The following is a 19,049-nucleotide window of genomic DNA, read 5'->3' as shown; positions in this document are numbered from 1 at the left end:
ATGAAACAAAAGTATTGTGTCCAACTACAACTAAAAAAAAATATATTAAAAAAATAAAAATATTGTGTCCAACTGCAACTAAAAATAAATATTACAAAAAAAATTAAAATAAAGGTATTGTGTCCATCTACAACTAAAAAGTATTTTTTAAAAATAAAAAGGGGAGGGCTGGGGATATAGCTCAGTTGGTACAGTGCTTGCTTCACATGCACAAGACTATGGGTTCAATTCCCAGCACCACCAAAAAAATAAATAAATAAAATAAATAGAAAGGGGGTGCCAGGGTGTGGCTCAATGGTACAGCACTTACTAGCCTAGCATACATGAGACACTGGGTTTGATCCTTGGTACCATATAAAAATGAAAACAAATAAAAGAATAAAAAATAGTAATAAATAAATGAATACAAAGGGCTAGAGATGTGGCTCGATGGTTAAGTGGCCCTGGGTTTAATCCCTGGTACCAAAAAAAGGAAAGAAAGATGAAATTAACATATTTAACCCAATACATCCAAAATTTTATCATTTTAACTTGGAATGCTATCCAAAAATTAATGAGATTTAATCATTCTTTTGTTCTATTTAAGTGCTAAAAACTCAGTATGCATTTTACACTTATAGCACAAATGAATTTAGCCACAGTTCAAGACCCCATGTGGTCAGTGGCAACTGTGTCAGACAATGCAACTGCAGGCAATTCCTTAAAGACCATAACATTTTTTATGTCTTTAGAAGTATTTTTAAGCTATAGGAGATCCCCTTATGGACTATGACAGAGAAGTTCTGGAAAGAGGTTAAAAAAACAAAAATTACACAGCAATTAAGTGATATAAATATTAGAACTAGAACTATGATTGCCTGGTTAATTCCAACATTCAAACTCCACTATTTGGTCCCGATTTAACAATACTACTCTAGAAATACCAAACACAAGAGTTCAACATCAAGTACATAACTGTCAAAATTAATTTAAATCTGCTTCACTGGATAACATGCTTGTATTGTTTATGAAGCAAACTCTAAGCTGATTAAGTACTGTAAGCTGATATACGTACCACTTGGTCTGACCCTAGCACAAAGATGTCTGTACCAGGAACCCTTAGGATGTCAAGGAACACAAGATTCAGAGACAGACAGCAAGACAGAGCAAGATGCTTCCTAGCTTCAACTTCTTTCACTGATAGTGAATCAAAGTACTCATCTTACTGCATTCTATCTACTCAAGAAAGACAATTTGAAAACATCATTTTATAAACTGACAGATTTTTTTTTTAATCTATCAAATTCAGGACAATAGTTACCTATAGATGAAAGATGGGAATGGAACTGCAGGAGGACTTACAAGAAGTTTCAACTGTATTTATAATTCTTTTTTAATTTGGAGTGTACACCAGTGTACTTTGTTATTCTTTACACAGATTGTGAATGTGGGCAATATTCTATATTTTAAAGGGTTGTTTTTTTGTTTTGTTTTGTTTGTTTGAGTCATTGTTAATTGCACTCCCTGACTGTTAGGTAAAATCAAACATTTTTTTTTAGTTGTAGAAAAACATAATATCTTTATTTTTATTTATTTATTTTTATGTGGTGCTGAAGATCCTACTCAGGGTCTCATGCATGCAAGGCAAGCGCTCTACCACTGAGCTACAACCAAATCAAACATTTTTAATAAATTGTTTCTCTTTTATAAATTGTCCATTTTGTGTGTGTATTCACTAGCCTTAATGATTTTACCACCAATTGCTACAATCTGTTTATAGGTTGAACGTATTAACAAATTACTTTCATTTTGCATATTTCCCTTGCAATTTTTAAGTGATGAACAAATAGATATTAGCCTCCTATATAGCATCATTAAAATAAAATACTTTGGAGGTATACAATTTGATCTGAATGCTTCAAACCTTATATGTATGCATTTTGGGTACAAAATTTCAAGCACCTTGTCACATTTAATCCATTATAATGCTATTGAATTTTGTTGGGTTTATTATAAGAAATGTTCCCATAAATAGATTCTTGGATACATTCTTCCCCTACAAATTTTTTATTTTATTTTTTAATTTTGGGTTGCTAGTGGCAACCTCTTCAAGTCTTTTTGTTCAATTGCAGAACAAGGGATTGGATCCAAGGGTGCTGGCACTACCACTAAGCCACATCCCCAGCCATTTTTATTGTTTATTAAGACAGGGTCTCATTAAGTTCATCAGGCTGGCCTCGAACTTGTGATCTTCCTGTTTCATCCTTCCAAGTTGCTGGGAATACAGGCATGTCGCTGTGGCAAGCTGAAATTTTTTGTTTCTTGTTTTTTGTTTTGGTGCTGGCAATTAACCCCAGCCTTCATTCATGCTAGGCAAGCACTACACCACTGAGCTAAATCCCCAGCCCCTCCAATAAAGTCTTTTGAAGGAGAGAGATTCTATTTGGTTCCTTTCCTCCTGGGGAAAGGATCCCCTTTTTCACTGCCAACAGAGACAGCAATAAAAGGTAACTATATGTAAATAAATATGAAAAAAACTCACAATAAACAACAACTAATCAGCAAAGTGACTATGAATTAAACAAATACACAAATATTTATTGTTTCTACACAAGTGCAGGAAAAAGATAGCATATTTCAGAACCATCTCTGAGGATTAAACAGACTGCAATATTATCTTTATTGAACATTCTCACACATACAAAATTACCTTGCAAATAATCTGCCAGGTCTCCACCATTGCAATACTGATACACAAAAGAAAAAGTAATTAAAATTAAAATAGCAATTCAAGATAAACTCAATCTATTCTAAGTCAAATTTGCATATAAATGTCATCAAAAAACATCATAATCAAAATTTTAAATTTTTATAAAGTAGAATCTAAATCACCAAATCAATTTTATTAATTTAAAATTTCTTTTTTTGAGGGGGGCATACTGGGGGTTAAACTCAGGGGCACTCGACCACTGAGCCATATCCCCAGCCCTATTTTGTATTTTATTTAGAGACAGGATCTCACTGAGTTGCTTAGTGCCTCACTTTTGCCAAGGTTGGCTTTGAACCCATGATCCTCCTGCCTCAGCCTCCCAAGCCAATGGGATTATAGGCGTGCACCACCATGCCCAGCTAATTTAAAATTTCTAATAATAAACTAGTGTCAATTTAAAAGTACAAATTAATTGAAATGAATTCAATAGAAACTTGTATAATACCTACCTCCATCACCAGAAAGACAGAGTTCGGCAATTCCTAAAAAGTAAACATATTAAATATCACACTTAAAAAAACTAAATGCCAAATTTTAAAATGATACTTTAAAAACACACTTGATCATTATTAAATTAATAAAGTGAACACACAAAATCTATCAGAAAGTGAAATGAAAAGTCCCAATACAATGATTTAAGCACCTCCTCATCAAAGTCAAAGCAAGGTTTGATAACGAGGACACAATTTATCAAGAAATTCAATTCTGTTTATGAAAAAAACTAAAGAGCAATTCATCTTTTGTTGATGACTAACCTAAAACAATATCTCAGACAAAGAGCATGGTAAATTTACTAATTATGAAAAAGGGAAAGATTCTTGGGTCCTTAGGGAAATAGTTGCACTTTGTAAAGTATGAGTTGGGGGCTGGGGTTATAGCTCAGTCGGTAGAGCACTCACCTCACACGTGTGAGGCATTGATTCAAGCCTCAGCACCACATAAAAATAAAATAAAGGTATTGTGTCCATCTACTATAAAAAAAATTTTTTAAAAGTATGAGGTAACTCCAAACATATTTTTTTAAGTCTGATTTCTAGAACACATGACTCAGGATGCACTGTTCTTTTCTCCTGGTTTTTATGTTTACTTGGGGCAATCACATAATCAGGCAAATTGTTGGCAAAAAAGGTTCATCAGATGTTACACCAAGATATGTTCCAAGGTTGTAAGGAACTAATTTGAGAAATTTTACAAAGTCCTTCAAATATATATATAGCTCCAGGTCTGTTTCTTGAGTAAATAATTCAAAGACTGATTAGCTGGCTCTTCAATGACAATTTTTATAACATTAACTAGATTTTAAATTGGGTCTCCCTTGGGTTTAAGCCTATGCTCAAATGTGATTCAAAATATAGTGCTTCCAGGTAGCACCTGGTTTCACCAAGATCCTAAAATCAAAAGATATATTCAGTGGGAAAAGGAAGAGGGCAGGGCAGAAGGGGGGCAGTTTAGAGCAGTAGTACTCAGAGTTGGTTCAAAGATCAACAGAAGAGGTCAAATTCCCATTTTGGTAGTTATTCACAATTTAACATGTATACCTAACTATTTAGTTTTCTCCATTAATTCACTATCTAATAAACAATTATCAACAATTATCTCACACTAGCCCACTAGTTAACTATAGAAATTAATGGAAGAATTTGAAAAGGTTTAAAGCAATTCTACAAAGGTAATTTTGTCTGCTGAACCTAATAAAAAAACTCTGGAAGTGGAGGTGTAGCTCAGTATTACTGGGTTTCATCCCCAGCACCTCACCTCCAAAAAAAAAGAAAAGCAACAAAAACTAGATGTCCATTTTTAGGCCCTCTTTATTTCACCTTTATAATAATTCAAATTTACAAAAGTCTCGGTTCATCCAAATCAGTAATATAAACTAGTGCTTCCTGACAGCTGGTATAGATAGCATTCTTCCCTGCAACAAGGATCAACACAAAAACTGCCATGCAGTTACCACAGGTCCAAATGCTGCAATTCAAAAGACCTCAATGTAAAAGTATGTCTATAAAAAAAACTCAGGACTGGGACTGAGTTGTAGTTCAGTGGTAGAGCACTTGCCTAATATGTGTGAGGCACTAGGTTCAATTCTCAGTACTGCATATAAATAAATGAATAAAATAAAGGTTCATCAACATCTAAAAAAATTTAAAAAAAAAACCTCAGGATGATTTGCTAAACATTTCTCAAGAAGACTAATAAATAATCAAAATACATTCTGCCCAATCGATGCTTTGATCCAAGAGGTATGCAGAAGTTCACAAGAATGGAGATGCCATTTTCTGTTAAGGAAGGAGGAGCCAGTTTCTACCATAGCAGGACCCCAGAATGAAAAGCCTACAAAACTAGCTTGACTTCCTAACAGCAGGGCTCCACTGACAAATCAGAAAGGAGGCAAGAACAGCCAGCACCTAAAAGCTGAGAAGATCAAATTTGTAAGAAATAAATGCTTCCTCACATCAGAAATGAAAACAAAATATATTTATAAGAGTTAAATCACCTTTACTGCGAACCAAATAGTTTTCCTCACAAAACTTGATCAAACCCAAACCAAATATCATGTAATCCTTAAAATAATGAAAAATCATTCAACATTGACAACTTTCAATAATATTTTCTTCTTCTCAAGTATAAAGTACAATATTATCTCAAATCAGTGTTGCTTACTCATGTAACAGCACCATATCCAAATACTGCAGAGAAAAGAGAGCTAGGAATTCTTAAGAGAGGCTCAACAGCCATAAATAACTTCCGCTCACTCAACAGAAGAGGTCAAATTCCCATTTTGGTAGGTATTCACAATTTAAGAGGTATACCTAACTATTCAGTTTTCTCCACTTATTCACTATTTAATAAATAATAAATGAAATATCCTGATCTCTCATGCACACCTCCTTTTGCCCACCTTCAAAGCCGTGAAGATCTCATTCTTTTCTCTTGAATACCCCCTCCTTTTAGGCCCCCTTTACAAAATAGTGCATTTTTAAAAATGAAGTACATAAGTAACATGGAACATGATTCACTGTAAGAGACAGGAAATAGTTAAAAAAGAAAATGTTCTTTTTCTTAACAGAACCAGTCAAGTCACTTATAGACAAATTGAAACAACTGGTATTGGGACACCAAAGAACTTCAAAGAGAGGGACTTGTATAATCAGAAAGACTGAGAAGTGAATCAGAACACCAAGAATTTGCCATGGCTACACACTTCACATAAATTCTCCTTTCCTGATACCTAGAAATCCTCATCTCTGCTTCTCTCCAGCACCTCCAACACACAAAATTAAAGTCATAGAACTTTCACTCCATCATTCCCCTACTCAAACTCCTTAATAACTAAGAATTAAAACCTATAAGAGTTAAACCTAGTTACTGGGCTGGGGATATAGCTCAGCTGGTAGAGTGCTTGCCTTGCATACACAAAGCCCTGGGTTCAATCCCCAGCACCACCAAAAAAAAAAAAAAAAAAAAAAAACCTAATTACTAAAAAGAGATATTATGAACAATTGTAAGCCAATGTGAAAAACAATTTGATGAAAAACACAAAATGATAAGAGAACATTTGAAAAAGCTCTTAGCTATTAAAGAAATTGAACTGTAATTTAAAACCTTTCTACAAAGAAATTCCCAAGATTCAATGTAATCTCAATCAAAATCCTAGGATGCTTTGGTTCTACAGAAACTGAAAAGTTGATTCTAAAATTTATGTGGAAATGGAAAATGTCAAAAATAACCAAATGTAATCTAGAAGAATAAAAACAAAAATTGAAAGACTTATCACTATGTTTCAAGGCTTAACTATAGTTAAGAAAAAAACAATGGTAAAATCCTGGAGTTAGAGAGTTTAGAAATGAACCCACACATATGTGGCTACTCATTTATGACAAAGGAAACACTACCAGACAAAAGGAAAAGGGTATCTAGGTCAATAAATGGTTATAGGTCAAATGGCTGCCCATTTGTAAATGTGACTAAATCCTGACCTCTATTTCATGCCAAACATAAAAATTACTTCCTGGTGGATGGCAGAGCTAAATGTGAAAGGCAAAACAATAAAGACTAGAAAAAAAATACAGAATATCTTCATGACTGTAGGGTAGATAAAGTCTTCTTAACTAGGACACAAACAACTAAATACAAAAGGAAAAAAAAACAATAACGTGGACTACACTGAAATCAAGAATTTCTGTTCATTAAAATAAACCACTAATAGAGTAAAAAGGAAAGTTACAGTGTGGGATAAGTCACCTCAAATACATATGTCTGGTAAGACTCAAGTCCACAATAATATAAAGAAATACAGGGGCCAGAGTTGTGACTCAGTGATAGAGTGCTGGCCTCACATGTGTGAGGCACTGGGTTCGATTCTCAGCACCGCATATAAATAAATAAATAAAGTCCCTAAACAACTAAAAATATATATTAAAATAATATACTTTAGGGTCTAAATTGCTCAGGCTGGACTCAAGCTTGCTATCTTAGTCTCCCAAATCACTTAAATATTACAAGTATATGCCACCATGACTGGCTAAACTCCAACAAATTAATAACAAAAAGGCAACCCAGTGGAAAAACAGACAAGATATTTCCATATTAATTTCAAAAAAAAAATAAAGATATTTATTTATTAGTACTGGTGATTGAACCTAGAGGTACTTTGCCATTGAGCTATATCCCCAAGCCCTTTTATATCTTTTATTTTAAGATAGGATCTCACTAAGTAGCTCAAGGCCTCACTAAATTGTTGAGGCTGACCTTAAACTTGTGATCCTCCTGCCTCAGCCTCCCAAACTGCTGAAATTACAGGTGTCAGCCACCACACCCAGCATCAAAAAGATAATTATATGGCTAATAAACATACAAAATGTGCTCAAATCAGTAGTCAACAGGAAAATGCAAATGAAAATCATAATTAATGTCTAAAATTGCCAAGTGTTGGCAAGGATGTGGAGCAACCAAACTGTCAAACATCTGCTAGTAGGAGTACAAAGCAATTCACTGGCAGTTATCTACTAAAGTTGGGCCCCCACATGCCCTATGATCCAGAAATTATTCTCCTAGAGACTGTCCCTAGCTATACTTATTTCAGCACAGAAGAATGGTGAAGGGGAAACTGAAGGAGAAACCACAGCAACAAGCTGTTTTCACTGCTCCTATGAACTTCTTAAGGGGGCGCTGAGGCGGAGTGAAAGTAAAAATGCTATAAAATCAAGAAGGAGGTAGATTTGGAAAAATGTAAAGTCAGGACCAATTAAAAAGAAAAAAAAAATGTTTAACTGGGGATGTACCTCAGTGGTAGAGTGCTTGCCTAGCAGGCTCAGGGCCCTAGTGTCATCCCCAACATGGGGGATGAAAAAATAATAATAAAGTTGCATGCTTCCAAAGAATGTTTAGTGTATGTACACTTACATACATGCATTAACAAAGGAAAAAAAGGGCTGGGGTTGTGGCTCAGTGGCAGAGAGCTTGCCTTGCACATGTGAGGCACTGGGTTTGATCCTCAGCACCACATAAAAATAAATAAGCAAAATAAAAATATTGTGTCCATGTATAACTAAAATAAAAAAACAAAGGAAAAAAGAAAGCCCAGGTCAATGGTGTACAACTGTAATCCCAGCTTCTTGGGAGGCTGAAGCAGGAGGATTACAAATTCAAAATCAGCCTGGGCAACCCAGCAAAACCCCATCTCAAAAACATGGGTGTAGCTCAGTGTTAGACTGCTTGTCTTGCATGCAAAGGCCCTGGGTTCAAAAGAAAGAGAGGGGAGGAAAAAAAGGGGAAGGGGGCAGGGAGTAAGAGAGAAAAAAAGAAAAAAAAATCTTTATAAAAGCATATACAGGGGTTGTGGCTCAGCAGTAGAGCATTCACCTAGCACGTGCAAGGCACTGGGTTCGATCCTCAGCTCCACATAAAAGTAAATAAATAAAATAAAGGTATTGTGTCTAACTACAACTAAAAAAAAAAAAGCATATATAGGGCTAGGGATGTGGCTCAAGCGGTAGCGTGCTCACCTGGCATGCACAGGGCGCTGGGTTCGATCCTCAGCACCACATAAAAATAAAATAAAGATGTTGTGTCCACCAAAAACTAAAAACTAAATATTAAAAAAATTCTCTCTCTAAAAAAAAAAAAAAAAAAGCATATACATAAACTTTAGAAAGATCTCCAAAACTGATGGCCAGCAAAAAACGATGTTCTTTCAAGTTGATAAAAGTACAAATTGGTCTGGCTGTGTTAATGGAACTTTGGCTTTTACTCTGACAGAAATGAGGAGCCAGTGCTAGAGGAGGAGTGTACCCTGATTTGCATTAGCAAAATCATTTTGATAAAAACGTTGAGAATAATACTCTTCGGAGGATGGAAGCAAAGGAACAGTAACAAGTATCACCAGGCAGTATTTCAAAAAATGTTTTCACAATTCACATTTCTGTAACTGGCACAAGAGACTATCTCACACTATTCTGTTCTCAACTCTACCTGTGAGAACTACTGCACTTTTAAAAAATATTTTTGGGTTTTTTTAGTTGTAGTTGAACACAATACTTTTATTTTATTTTTAAGTGGTGATGAGGATCGAACCCTGAACCCCACACATGCTAGGCGAGTGCTCTACCACTGAGCCACAATCCCAGGCCCGACTGCACATTTTAATTTCACCAATTGGTTTGGTGAGAAATGACATCTCACTGTAACTTTGATTTACATTTCCCCCGAGTCCTTGTTTGTGAGTATAAATACTTATACTTATTAGTTATTTTATTTTTCTTATGAGAACCAATAATTTACATCCTTTGCTTATTTTCTCTTTGGATTATCTTTATCAATTTGAGAGAATTTGTACACTTTAGATATCAGCCTATGGCTGTCATGTTGTAAATATTTTCTCAAATTATTTTTTTGATAAATTTTTTTGTAGTTGTAGATGGACAGATGCTTTTGTTTATTTTTATATGGTGCTTAAGTATTGAACCCAGTGAACACATGCTAAGCAAGCACTCTGCCAGAGTAAAAAACCCCAGCTCATTCTCAAACTATTATTTGCCAATTATGCTTGTTTATACTTTCCTGAAGTATAATTTATATACACTAACACAAACTTAAATTTAAGTGTAGAGTTCAGTGAATTATAACAAATGTATGTATATATACTGAGATTATCCTTCCAATAAAAACATGTTATATTTCCATCTCTCCAGAAAGTTCCCTTGTCTCCCTTTGACATCTGTTCCAGCTACCAAGGGGCACTCCTGTTCTGATTTTCCTCATTTCAGACACACTTGCTTAGTTCTGTCTCTTCTTAACACGCTGAGATTCGTATGTGTTATATAGCATGTACTATTTGTTCCTTTTTATGGCTGCATGGTATTTTTTGCCATATAAAAAGTTTAAAAAAAAATGTCCCTACTAAGCTATGACCCCAGCCCATTCCCAACCCCCCTTTTTTTGAAACAGGTTCTCACTAAGTTTCCAAGGCTGGCCTCAAATGTGCAATGCTCGAAGGGCACAGTGGCCCATGCCTATAATCTCAACAGCTTGGGAGGCTGAGGCAGGTGGACTGTGACTTCAAAGCCAGCCTCATCATCTTAGCAAGGCCCGGAGCAACTCAGCAAGACCCTGTCTCTAAATAAAATATAAAAAAAGGATTGGGATGTGGGTCAGTGGTTCAATCCCCAGTACCAAAAAAAAAAAAAAAAAAAAAAATTCATTTGCAATCCTTCTGCTCTGACTGTCTTCTCTTGATTTAAAATGTCTTTCTAGGGGCTGGGGTTGTGGCTCAGTGGTAGAGTGCTTGCCTGGCATGCACAAGGCACTGGGTTCGATCCTCAGCACCACATAAATGTAAAATAAAGATATTGTGTCCACCTAAAACTAAAAAATAAACATTAAAAAAAATAAATGTCTTTCTAGGGCTAGGGATGCGGCTCAGTGGTAGAGCACTTGACTAACATGCATGAGGTACTGGGTTCAATCCCCAGCACATTAAAAAAAAAAAAAAAAACTAAATAAAGGTATTATGTCCATCAACAACTAAAAATATTTTAAAAATAAAATAAGGGGCTGAGGCTCTGGCTTAGAGGTAGAGCGCTTCCCTAGCATGTTCAACTCTCAGCACCACATATAAATAAATAAAATAAAGGTCCATTGACAACAAAAAAATATTTTTAAAAATGTCTTTCTAACCCTTGGAGTATATATTGTCATCTAAATATCATTCTAAGTTTGTTATTATTTATGCTTCATAGTTAAGCCTTTGATTCTTTTGGGAAATGATGAGAATGCAGTTCCAACTTTATTTTTTCTCATCTATGAGTTTTGTCAGCAATCAAAAAAACAGGTAAGTACAGTATTCCTGACAATACTTGCCTCATGCTTAGAATGCACAAGATTTATCTTAAAAAAACGGACATGACTTCAATCTCCTCCTTTAACATGGTTTTTGCACTATCCTTAGAATAAAGAGCACATCTGGTCCCTATAACCTCTCCAGCATCATTGAGCACTACTCTCTCTCTCATTCTGTGGTCTGGTCACACTGGCCTTCTCCCTGGTCCTCAAATTTAGTGATCTTTCTTGCCTGTGGCCTTTATAAAAAGCTTCATTCTCCCACACAAATTCACTTGCTCTTCTACCACCAACCCCCGGCAAGTCTGTTTAAACATCTTTAGGGAACCTTTCCTAGATCCACTCTTCTGCCCCCATACTGTTTCCTCCAAGCCCCTCCCAGAGTTCCTTATAGCAGTTGGTACACTTAGAATTACCAACTATTTGCTTATTATCATCTTCCCCTTATATAGTTAAAGCTCCACAAAGACAAAAAACATTTCTGTTTTGTTCACTACTATACTCCTGTACATCTCATTAAATGGCACAAGAAATATTAATCACAAAGAAATCAGTACGAAAATCATAACACAAGGGGGGCTCAATGATAGCGCACCTGCCTGGCATGTGTGAAGCACTGGGTTCAATTCTCAGCACCACATATAAATAAATAAAGGTCTATCAACAACTAAAAAATAAACATATTTTTAAAAAAACACAACAGAAGCAAAATAAACCAGCAATGGAAAATTTAGAAGAAACACAACATGGTCCATATACTAAAAATTAATGAAATAAAAAGATAAAATATTTAAAATATTTTCCTACTAAAAATTGCCCAAAAAAAGTCACTATTGGTAAAAATAAATTGCTTTAACCTTTTAGAAAACAAAATGATATATCTTTGACCAAGCAATTTCAGGAACACCATAAAACTAATTAAAGATATGTACAACTTTCTCTGCAGCATTGTATCTAAAAGGAAAAGACAAACCAAAGGGCAATAATCGAGTTTTACGTAAATAAATTGTCATTTATTCCTTCAGTGTTATAATTATGAAGATATTTAAGATACATTAAGCTTAATAAAAGTTGTATTCATGTATAAAATTATTAATAAATCTCTCATAATGAAAAGCATAAAAATATCAATGACAACGGATTAATATATTTAGAAAAATCTAAGAGAAATACACCAAATTGCTCTCTGGGAATTGTCATTTCTATCTGTCATTCTGACAATGTTTGATAATTGTAACTAGGAGCAAAAAATACTCTTGTAATCAGAGAGACAAAATGTGTTTTTAAGTGTCATCTAAACTGGGGCTGGGGATGTGGCTCAAGCGGTAGCGTGCTCGCCTGGCATGCATGCGGCCCGGGTTCGATCCTCAGCACCACATACAAAGATGTTGTGTCTGCCGAAAACTAAAAAATAAATATTTAAGTGTCATCTAAACTGATATTTATGTCAAAAGTTCTCAATTTGGGGGCCAGGGATGTAGTTCAGTGGTAGACATGTACTTAGCAGTTTTGGTGCTAATTCAAACCCAACACCAAAAAAAAGAAAAGTTCTCTCTTTTAAAAAACAAATGGGCTAGGAATGGTGACACACACCTGTTATCTCAGTGACTCAGGAGGCTGAGGCAGGAGGATCAGAAGTTAAAGGTCAGCCTCAGCAATTTAGTGAAGCCCTAAGCAACTTAGCAATCCCTGTTTGAAAATATAAAATCAGAAAAGCTGGGGATATGACTTAGTGGTTAGGTACCCCTGTGTACGTATACACACACACATACACACACACACACACACATAATTTCTAAATTTTATATATAATTTATATATAATATATTTATTTATTTTATAAATATTTATTTATATTGATGTAGCTCAGTGGTAGAGCAACAGCATGACTGAGGCCCTGGGTTCTAACACCAATATTTATAAATAAATTTTAAAAAGCATAAACATACACTTTAGACAGATCTCCAAAACTGATGGTCAGTAAAAATGATGTTCATTTCAAGTTGATAAAAGTACTAGTTTCTAAACTTAGTGTACCCCTTGATAAACAATCAGAATCAAGGAAGAAAATCTAAAATACTAGATTGAGACTGTTTACTTGATAGCTAAATGCTCAAAACGACATTTATTTCACTGATATTTCTTAAGTTTATTTTTTACACATTAGTTCCAATTAGTATACAGTGTACAAAATAATAAAACATTTTAAAACAGTCACCTTGAAATTCAGAGTTTTTGAGTACATGTCTCCCTAATGTTATCTCACTCTATAACCAAAAATGGTACTTAAAAATACTTCTCATTCTGATAGAAAAAAATCTAGGTATACTCCACTATGAAAGCAAAACAGACTCAGCAATGTTGGGGTTTTCCGTACCTCTCTAGAAAAGGGAAATTAAGAGTTAACATTATTTAACAATTTTTGTACTAGGCACTGGCTTGTACCACTTGGTGCCCTCTATCCATAGAATCTAAGACAAACTACACAAACAGCTCTGAAGAGAATGGACATTTCAACTAGGGACTGTGAGATGAATTTTGTTTTGAATTTAAAGGGTTTTTTCCCCTTTTCTATATTGCTTTGAATTTCCTTAATGAAGGAATTTTTAAATAGGTAATAAAATATACCCACAGCACTCATATATTCTGTACAGGGGAATTTAAACTGCAAATGTGAAGCACAATAATACTCTATTTTCTTTAAATATACTTTTTTTAAAATTTTTTTTAAGAGAGAGAGAGAGAGAATTTTTTAATATTTATTCTCTAGTTTTCGGCGGACACAACATCTTTGTTTGTATGTGGTGCTGAGGATCGAACCCGGACTGCACGCTACCACTTGAGCCACATCCCCAGCCCCACAATAATACTCTATAATCAAAAACTTTAATTTAGGATTAGGTAACAAACATACTGTATTTCTTTTATCTAAAATATCCTGAAATATAACTATGAAATATAACTGTGGATTAAAGTTAAATTGTTGCTTTCAAAAAACATCGGAAAGGGGCTAGAGTTGTAACTCAGTGGCCAAGTGCTTGCCTAGCACATGTGAGGCACTAGGTTCGAACCTCGGCACCACATAATGAATAAATAAATGAAATAAAAAAAAAAAACTTTAAACCTGCGCAGGTTATTAAACTGGTACTTCCAATTCTTAAACTTAAAGAAATAAACATATGGGGGCCAGGGTTGTGGCCTAGTGGTAGAGCACTCGTCTAGCATGCGTGAGGCACTGGATTCAATCCCAGGACCACATAAAAATAAACAAATAAAGGTATTATGTCCATCTATAATTAAAAATATATATTAAAAAAGAAATAAACATATGTTCAGAAGGGATACACTATTTTTCTGTAATGGCAAAAACAAATATTAAGTGGATTTAGTTTCTTTGTAGCATAATATGACATCATCAAAAATTAGTACACAGGGCTGGGGTTGTGGCTCAGGGGTAGAGTGCTCACCTAGCACAAGCAAAGCCCTGGGTTCGATCCTCAGCATCACATAAAAATAAACAAATAAAATAAATGTATAAAAAAAATTAGTACACAGGGCTGGGTTGTAGCTCAGTGGTAGAGAACTTGCCTCGCATGGTGAGGCATGGGGTTCGATCCTCAACACCACATAAAAGTATTGTACCCATCTACTACTAAAAATACTTTTTTAAAAAGTAGTGCATGTTTTGAAAGCATATCTAGAAAAGTCCATTTTGTTTCACCCCACTAAAATTAAGCACCCTGAGAGCAAGAACTTTATTTTTTTATTCCTAGCACTTAGTACAATGCTTGGCATATGGTAGCCACTCAAAAATTTGCAAAAATGAATGAATTTGAATAATGTAAATGAATACAGAAAAGTTTTTAACTATTAGTAAAAATAACAGAATCACATAATATATCCATTTGCTTTACTGGAATTCAACTGTAAAACCAAGCAAAACGAACGAAATGTAAATCATGCATACGGATCTGCCCTAGAGTGGAGAGAAAACCTGAATCTGCAGTTCTCTCCCTATGTCTGTCTGTCTCCATAGCTCTCACACAGTGAACACCACAGTAGCCACGTGTGATTTAAGTTATATAAAAGAAAAAAATTTAAACATAATATGGACCAACTATTGAACTGGCATACTACCCAGAACACAGTACTTTTCTCCAAAGCTGGCCTCTTAAAAGGACTTCCAAGAATAATTCTGGCAACAGAAAAATTTCACCTTAGAAGATGACTAGAACACAGCTTTCCCACATACAAACACAATGCAATTCTATTTTATGCCATGTTGACAACTATAGCTGTATCTGAGAAACATGCACAGTGTTGTTTTTATTCATTTTATTCTTTAATATTTCTTTTATGATTTACAAATGGTGTTTTCATAACTTAGCAAGACCCTGTCTTAAAATAAAAAATAAGAAAGTATTGGGGATGTGGTTCGCTGGTTTAGCACCCCTGATTTCAATCCCTGGTACCAAAAAAAAGAAAAGTAAAACACTCTATTAAAGTTTTTAAATAGCCCACAAAAGTCCTTTTCACATTTATCATGGAAATGCTATATCTGATGTCAGTACTCCTGTACTTGACCTAAAACAATACTACCCCTATGGTATATTTTTAATTGTTAATAAATTTACTCACACAACACTTTTTAGCCTACTGCTATATGCTACCTTAACAATTTCTTAACTAATAAACATGCCATTCATACTGTATCTTTTCAAAAAGAACTGACAATTTTAATTAAAATTTACTTAAATATATATGAAATAAAAAAAACAATAATCCAAAATAAGTTACCTGAACATCATAGAGTGCTACAATATTTTCGTGCTGAAGTTCCTGTTAAGGAAATTGAGAAATAAATAAAGATCCTAGTAATTTTAATATATTTCAGTGTGTAAATACAAATTAAAGTATACATATGTTCTAGCATATCACACCTTTATTAATAGCCTGGAATAATTCAATTTATTACAACGAAATAATATGTCTGACCAAACCTTATTTGGGATCTAAATATTTTCTTTACCATAATTTTTTTGGATTTCTAATAAAGTGAGTACTCTCCTTTACAAAGCAAATGTTACTTAAATAGGGCCAAAGACTTTCTACTACTTTTTTCTAGTTTTCTAAATTTGATATTCTTTGTAATGGCAACGGAGATAAAATTCCAAAGTGCTTTTAAAAAGCATATTATAAGCTTGCAAGAAAACAAACTATAATTCTTAGCCCAAAGAACTGAAACTCTTTCCAAAGAACTCTCAGCAGGATAATTATGAGGAAAGCTGGTTAGTGTTGGGTGAAGGTTCCATGCTCATTTTAGTTTTGGAAACACTGGGTTAAGTACACTGAAACTGGTAAGATTTTTCACTTTAATGAGCCAAGTGTTTTGTGACTGCCCAAATATTTAGTAAACAGGATTTTCCAAATTTATTTAACCATGGAACCCTTTTTTCCTCAAAGCCTCTCCCTTGGATTATACTAGCTGTAAATCATCTAAAAAAAAACACCTCTAAGGAAAATAACTTTCTTCAATTTATAAGGAAAGAAAAAAGACCCCAAGAGTCCCCACTATTCCCCAAAATTTAATTATATGTGTAAGAGGTCAGAAAACAATGTATCAGATGGGACTGCCTGGCCCTTTTCTCAAACAGTAACACAATAACTAGAAAAAAGAAATTATGAGAAGCTAAAATCAGTCTTCACAGAATCCCTGTAAGTCTGGCCAGGAACCACAAGTATCTATTTTTAAAAAATTATTATTAGTTCTAATTAGTTATACATAACAGAAAAATACATTTCAGTTCGTAAAAACAGCCTCAGAAAGTCAGGAGCTCTGGGGCACACCAGTAATCTCAGTGGCTCTGGAGGCTGAAGCAGGAGGATTTCAAACTCAAAAATCAGCCTCAACAATTTATCCAGGTTCTAAGCAACTTAATAAGACCTTGTCTCAAAAAAAATAAAAACAAATAAAAATTAAAAGGCCTGGGACCATGTTTTAGTGTTCAAACACCCCTGGGTTCAATCTCTGGAACCAAAAAAAGAAGAAAAAAAAAAAAAAAAAAAAGCAGCTTCAGAGCACTCAATGATTCAAAAAACTGATCATGCAAAAATGAGCAGCAGCTGAATTCTCAAACTTGGGCCCAATTACCAAAATGGCAAAGAATGTCATTACATATTCATTAAATTTAGAATAGTCTTTAACCTAGAATATTACACTGCATAAAAGTAACATACCTTTAAGATTTTAATTTCCTTTCCAAGCAGTATTTGTGATTTTGACAAGTTCTTTTTATTAATACTTTTAATAGCTACCTCCCAATCAGTTTTCTGAAAAGAAAAACAATGTCACTCCTGGAAAGTATTACATAGAAACAACTCAACAGAAAAAAAAAAATCTATAAGCACAAAGATCCTTTTAACAAATAAATGTATGGCACTTGGGAAAATGAAAAAGAACCTCGATCTCAACAAGAAAATGGTCTCATAAATTATATTTTAACAAGCCAATATCCTACAACACAGCTACTAAAAACAGCAAATATGAAGTCCATAACAGGAACTGGCATCAAATGATAAAATACAGTTTACAACCACCTAAGAATTATGGATAAATGTGTTTACAAACTTGGAAAGTGATATGGTTAACTGAAAACAGTATTTGTTAGCTTGACTAGATTATAGGTGTTTTAATTTTTTTTCTTGAGTTTTTCCTTACTTTCATAACAAATGAAAAGTAAGACAGCCCACTTCTAACATGCCCCTTGGCAACTATCACAACAGTCAAAGCCTTTATAATTTCCACCACTCCCAATGTGCCTTCCCAAATTCTTTAGATTCTAAAACCTCATGTGACCTTTCTTGCGAAACAGCAAAGGCTTTTAAAGAATCTCTTAAAGGGTTGAACATGCGTTCTTCTTTATTTTCATTATAAATGAAGCGTCCAACTATCTTTTCCACTCGGGGCCCTTCTAACCAGGAGGTGAAGATAGTATGGAGCTCCTCGGGGGTGTAGAGGAACAAATGCTGGGAAAAGTAATACTTCCCAGTTTGAGAAAGCCTCAGGCGGGAAACCCGCCCATTTTCCGCTGGATCTGCAATTATCATCCTCAAAGGTGACAAGTCCCGGCAACCCAGGGCTGGAGCTGCGAGGGACCAAAGGTCCATGATTGAGCCTCCAGAGATGCAAGGAACAGTGCTATCATTTGGGTTAACTTCAGGTGGAAAAGCTTGCCTGGGCGGCTTACGGGGTCGAAACCCTAAGCGCACTACTGACTAGGAGGGGACATCAATGACCCGGCGCCCGTCGGTAGGTGGAGCGCTGCCTAGAGGCTCCGGCCTCAAAACAATCCTCACACTACCAAAACAAACCCCGCGACACTGACAGCGCGCACAATGGCAGGCCCCAGGCGGCAAGCCATGATAGGGGGACCTCGACTCCTGCGGCTTGGTCAAGTTTCAGGACCCCTTAGTCGGGCTGCGGCCCAGGGGTCCCGGCCTCGTCCTGGCCAGCTGGGCAGGCAGCGCTCACCTGGCGGTGCCGCCCCCGGAAAACCACGGCGAAGGCCCCGTGTCCCACGAGGTCCCTCTTGCTGTACTCGAAGTCGCCCACCACCTCCATGGCCGCGCCCGGGGGGCATACAGCGGGCGGGCAGGCGGCGCGACGAACCGGGATCAGCACCGCGGGCTCGCGAACCCCAAGCGCGCCCGCGGGCAGCGGGACTGGGGCAGCCGCGGCCCCGGGCCCGGGCGGACACTCATGCCGTAAGGCGGGAGCGGAAATGGGGGAGGCCGCCGCGCGGAGCCGAGGTCAGCGAGGCCTGGCCCGGCCCCGGACGCTCCTCATGGCCCGGCCCGCCGCGAGCTCTTTAGCGAAGCGGCCTCGGCGATGCCGGGCCAGGGGCGCGTCGCCGTCACTGTGCGACTCCGGAGTCGCACTCGCACCCGAAAGAGGTGCGGCACC

General features: G+C 36.0%; 1 protein-coding gene across 5 annotated transcripts in view; it reads right to left on the bottom strand.

Annotated features, from left to right (window-relative positions):
* Ulk2 (unc-51 like autophagy activating kinase 2) overlaps nt 1-18,831 on the bottom strand; it is a 96,350-nt gene extending 77,519 nt beyond the window's left edge. For 3 of the 5 annotated variants that reach the window (XM_058572020.1, XM_046422056.2, XM_046422055.2), the window contains exons 1-5: nt 18,618-18,831; nt 17,324-17,416; nt 15,884-15,925; nt 3,199-3,231; nt 2,690-2,726 (exon numbers count right to left, since the gene is read on the bottom strand). In XM_058572020.1, the coding sequence (XP_058428003.1) occupies nt 2,690-2,726; nt 3,199-3,231; nt 15,884-15,925; nt 17,324-17,416; nt 18,618-18,707 (295 nt within the window). In that variant the 5' untranslated portion in view covers nt 18,708-18,831. Of the gene's footprint in view, nt 1-2,689; nt 2,727-3,198; nt 3,232-15,883; nt 15,926-17,323; nt 17,417-18,617 lie in introns of those variants that run through there. The other 2 variants (XM_058572022.1, XM_058572021.1) reach the window with 2 other exon arrangements.
* Nucleotides 18,832-19,049: the final 218 nt, after the last annotated feature.

Source organism: Marmota monax, unplaced genomic scaffold (assembly GCF_021218885.2).
Source record: "Marmota monax isolate L192 unplaced genomic scaffold, Marmota_monax_Labrador192_F-V1.1 WCK01_AAM20220418_F8-fsc00311, whole genome shotgun sequence".
NCBI classification, from domain to species: domain Eukaryota; kingdom Metazoa; phylum Chordata; class Mammalia; order Rodentia; family Sciuridae; genus Marmota; species Marmota monax.
Note: the sequence above shows the minus strand (reverse complement) of the source record. Positions and strands in the feature narration are given on the sequence as shown.